Source organism: Anopheles cruzii, chromosome 3, assembly GCF_943734635.1.
Source record: "Anopheles cruzii chromosome 3, idAnoCruzAS_RS32_06, whole genome shotgun sequence".
Classification (NCBI taxonomy): Eukaryota; Metazoa; Arthropoda; class Insecta; order Diptera; family Culicidae; genus Anopheles; species Anopheles cruzii.
Window position 1 is genome coordinate 23,313,752 of NC_069145.1, and position 3,622 is coordinate 23,317,373.

Below are 3,622 nucleotides of genomic sequence, written 5' to 3' on the forward strand. Positions count from 1 at the left end.
TTAACCGGTTTTTGCTTTATTTTTATTACTGCAAACACCGACCGATTCCTGTGAGGCCGCGCGGTGGCCACGGTGATTCGGCCGACCGATCTGAGGGAATAAAGTCGGCAAGTTCCGATCAGAACCTTACACTTGTTTTGCGCGTTGTTTTCTTCTGCTTGGTCAGTGTGTGAGGGATCGTTTACTGTCACTTGTTGAATTAATTCAATCGATTTTCTTTACCGATACCATAGTTTTACGATTAAAGATCTACTATTTTAACAGTTAAGCATATTAATTTGAGGTGGAAACTTATTCCTCGAATTGATTCGGAGAATTACGCTTATACAATGTTAATTATCAAAGGATTTTTCAGCTTCAAAATAAAACGACGAAGATTTTCCGATATTCTGTTTCTGAAAACAATGCCAATAGCCAATTACTTCTCTCATTGAATGATTGCCCCCACTTCGTCCGCTCTTTCTACAAGTGTGAGTCTGTCACAGCATTTTCCACTAATTGTTGGTGAGAAATGATGGTTAAGGATAATCAGTACTTTCATCTTCAACCAAAAGAGTTTATTCTTTATTCTCGTTGATCTGAGATGCGTTTACTTGCATAATTTTCGATTACTTCAATTGTTTACTATCGTAATAAAGTGTTGTATTGGGTACAACTCCCATTAATCTTCTCCATTCTATTCAAGAAAAGTTCATTTTTCTTCGCATCCCATGTTTTTCACGTGAAAAACCTTTCGCAGGCTAAAAATGGACCGAAAATAAGCTCATAATGAACCGTCCTGGAAAAACTTTCCCCATTTACCTCCGAATTTGATACGCTAATTTTATGCATTAGATCTCCGTTCGGCCGGAAAATGCACCGATACGCTTGTCCCTATACAAGAAGTTCTCCCAAGCCCACTTTGAAGACCTACAGTGTTCCGCCGGACACCTTTTGGTTTGGGGCGTCCGCGAGGTAACACAACAACCGGATTATAACCGGACGTCCGTCCGTCCACGCGGAATGTGTCACAATAAATCAAAGACATTTCCGCAGCTGCCAGCGTTTCCCAGCGATACCCACCGTTCGGTGCCGGCAGGATGAAGGACGTGTTTTCGCACGCCTCCGGTCCCACTTCGTATGGTTTCCCGGGTGACGCAAAATCGGATGATCGATATTTGCATTTGCAAGGCTAAGTGCGGAAACGGAAGCGCCACTGTCCGGGGCTGGGATTAGAATTGAAGAATAGATGAAATAAAAAAGACGGCAAAAGAAAGGATAACAATCCATCGAATCCATCACCAAGCGACCCATCATGGGCAGTATAAAAGAGTGTGCCGGACACTCAGGCTGGCGTATTCGATTGGGTGAAGCCTTTGCGGTCGTATCAGTGGTACTTTTCAGTGCGGTGAAAACGGAAGTGCAGCGAAAACGCGGATTCAGCATGATTGCGAATAGGTGATGCAAGTGATTGCCACGTTTGTCTCGATTCGAGTGTGTACCATAACGCTGGCTCTTCTATCTCCGATCAAAGGTCAACCCGCCGTCTCGTGGTCAACGTGGGGCTGCTGGCGGTACTTTGTGCGGTGCTGCTTCCGGTTCCGGAAGCAGCCGCGCAGGTTACTTTTTCCCGTGATTGGAATGCGGGAAAGCGCTCTGAGCCGATCGGAGCTGGCGGCGATTGTGCTGCCATCTGGCGCTCTGTGAACAATCTATGTGCGGTGGTTACGGTAAGTTCATGCAGATGGCGCTCGAATCGGTGCTTCGCTGAAAGGGTGCACTCTACCGCTTGGGTTTTGCCGCGGAGGCATTTTTATGCGAAATAGTTACAGAAATTTTTGATTTAAGAACAACGTAAAAAAACATAATGTGGTTATGTTTTCCAATCGAGTTTGCTTGTTTTTGGTTTTCAATTTTCCAAAGAAAAACATCCAACACTTAACGCTCTGCGAGACCCGTTCTCTGCTGAAATCGCTACAAACGGATGACGCTTCGATGGAGCGGGACAACAGCGGGACCAATTTACCAATGTTCACCAACAGCCATATCTAAGTCGGGCAATCGAAGCCACTCATCAGCTGTATCGGCAAACGGAATCAGTGTAACAAGTGAAATCATGCCAGACCAGCAGTAGCGAGATGCCTCTAACTGAATGTATCCGAAAAAACCGTGTAGTGATCAGAACCCTCCTTCGTTTTTAGTGAACCTTTCCCAGAAACCCCGGAATGTTGTAGCCTGCCGATCCGAAACATAAGCGTAAACTCTGTAAGCCACCCAAAAGCTGTCCACCGCACAGGTGCCCCAAAGGTGTAAGCAAAAATAAAGCAGCAGTAGCATTGAAGGTGCTAAGAAAATGCATCAAACCGTGCAATTTAACTAAGGAAGAATGAAATAAAGGAGCTCTGCGATGTAGCCACCGTAAAGCATTGCTTTCTCACGTTTTTTTTTTTGTTTTCTGCTGTTTGTCAATGTCTTCACTTCACGAAAAAGGCTTCAAAGGAAAAGGGGATCCTGAAGCCGAGCGTCGACTTATGCGAAGAGGGAGGCCAAAGGTTTGCCGCCGCTCTGGCCAAGTGGCGTGTCCGTGTCGCTCGTTGACGTGGCGAACGTATGGCCGCAGGATGCATGCGAGTGAATTGAAAATTAATTTCTAGTAGAATAATATTTACCTTTCCCAACGTTACCTAAGGCAAGTGAAACGAAGAACGGTGGACTCCATTTTGTGAAGATTGATTTTGAGACGATGACATTCTGCTCCTTACTGTTGTAAGAACTTCTTAAATATCGAAATAGGTGCACTTCAAAAATGAATAATGTTTCAAGTGAAATTCTTTCTAAACAAATTATATTTTCAACGAATTTCAGGAGTTGCGAACTGTACCAGAAACATTGGATATCCGATACTCTATAAAGAGTTCCCATAGTTAATTTAAAATTGTTTGATTATCACTCGTATTTGCGTATGATCAGAAGCATAAGTTGCACGAGCCCGTGGTGGATTTGTTTCCATTTTTTCCCCGTTACGCTCGACAGGAAGTGTACACCAAAATCATTGCCGCCAAAGAACCGGACGGAACTGTGGCATCATGAGCGTTAATGAAGATCATATTATCGCCTCGAAAATGCTACCGCACGACGTGATTGTTACGGAGCCCGCTCGGTGCTGGTGTGTGCGCGCTGGGTGGATGAATAATTTCGGAATATGCCAAGAGGTAGCTGAAGAATCTTGGCGGCACTTGAACGATTAACTTCAATCATCCCTGACTGCTGACTGGTCAGCAGAAGAAGTCAGGTGTGAGAAAGGTCGCCACTCAAAGCCGGTTGGCCGCAGGAACGAATAATGAGCCTGGGCAGTTGCTGCGTGGTTGTAGCGAAAGCTGAGATGAGGCAAATGGTGGTGCCCAAGGATGCTGAACAGACCAACGGTACCATCTGCCATGCTGGTGAAATCATGCTTTCCCCATCGGCACGATAAAGATGTGCGTCCGGTGATGAAATAACTTATGCGAAGAGAATAGTTTAAATGCTGCAATTGGGCATAGTTGCGTCAAGTGATACCCACAACACACTTGGCTCTGGCCCACAAAATGCTGCTCATTAATATCCGGTAGTCGATAGGTCGAATGCCGCCTCACCGAGTTGA

At 45.2% G+C, this 3,622-nt stretch overlaps 1 protein-coding gene across 1 annotated transcript; it reads left to right on the top strand.

Annotated features, from left to right (window-relative positions):
• Positions 1-1,323: 1,323 nt before the first annotated feature.
• LOC128273450 (adipokinetic hormone/corazonin-related peptide-like) lies at positions 1,324-2,391 on the top strand. Its single transcript, XM_053011417.1, has 3 exons — positions 1,324-1,437; positions 1,514-1,709; positions 1,903-2,391. Exons 1-3 carry the CDS (start codon positions 1,424-1,426, stop codon positions 2,029-2,031), a joined length of 339 nt encoding a protein of 112 aa, XP_052867377.1. The 5' UTR covers positions 1,324-1,423; the 3' UTR covers positions 2,032-2,391.
• Positions 2,392-3,622: the final 1,231 nt, after the last annotated feature.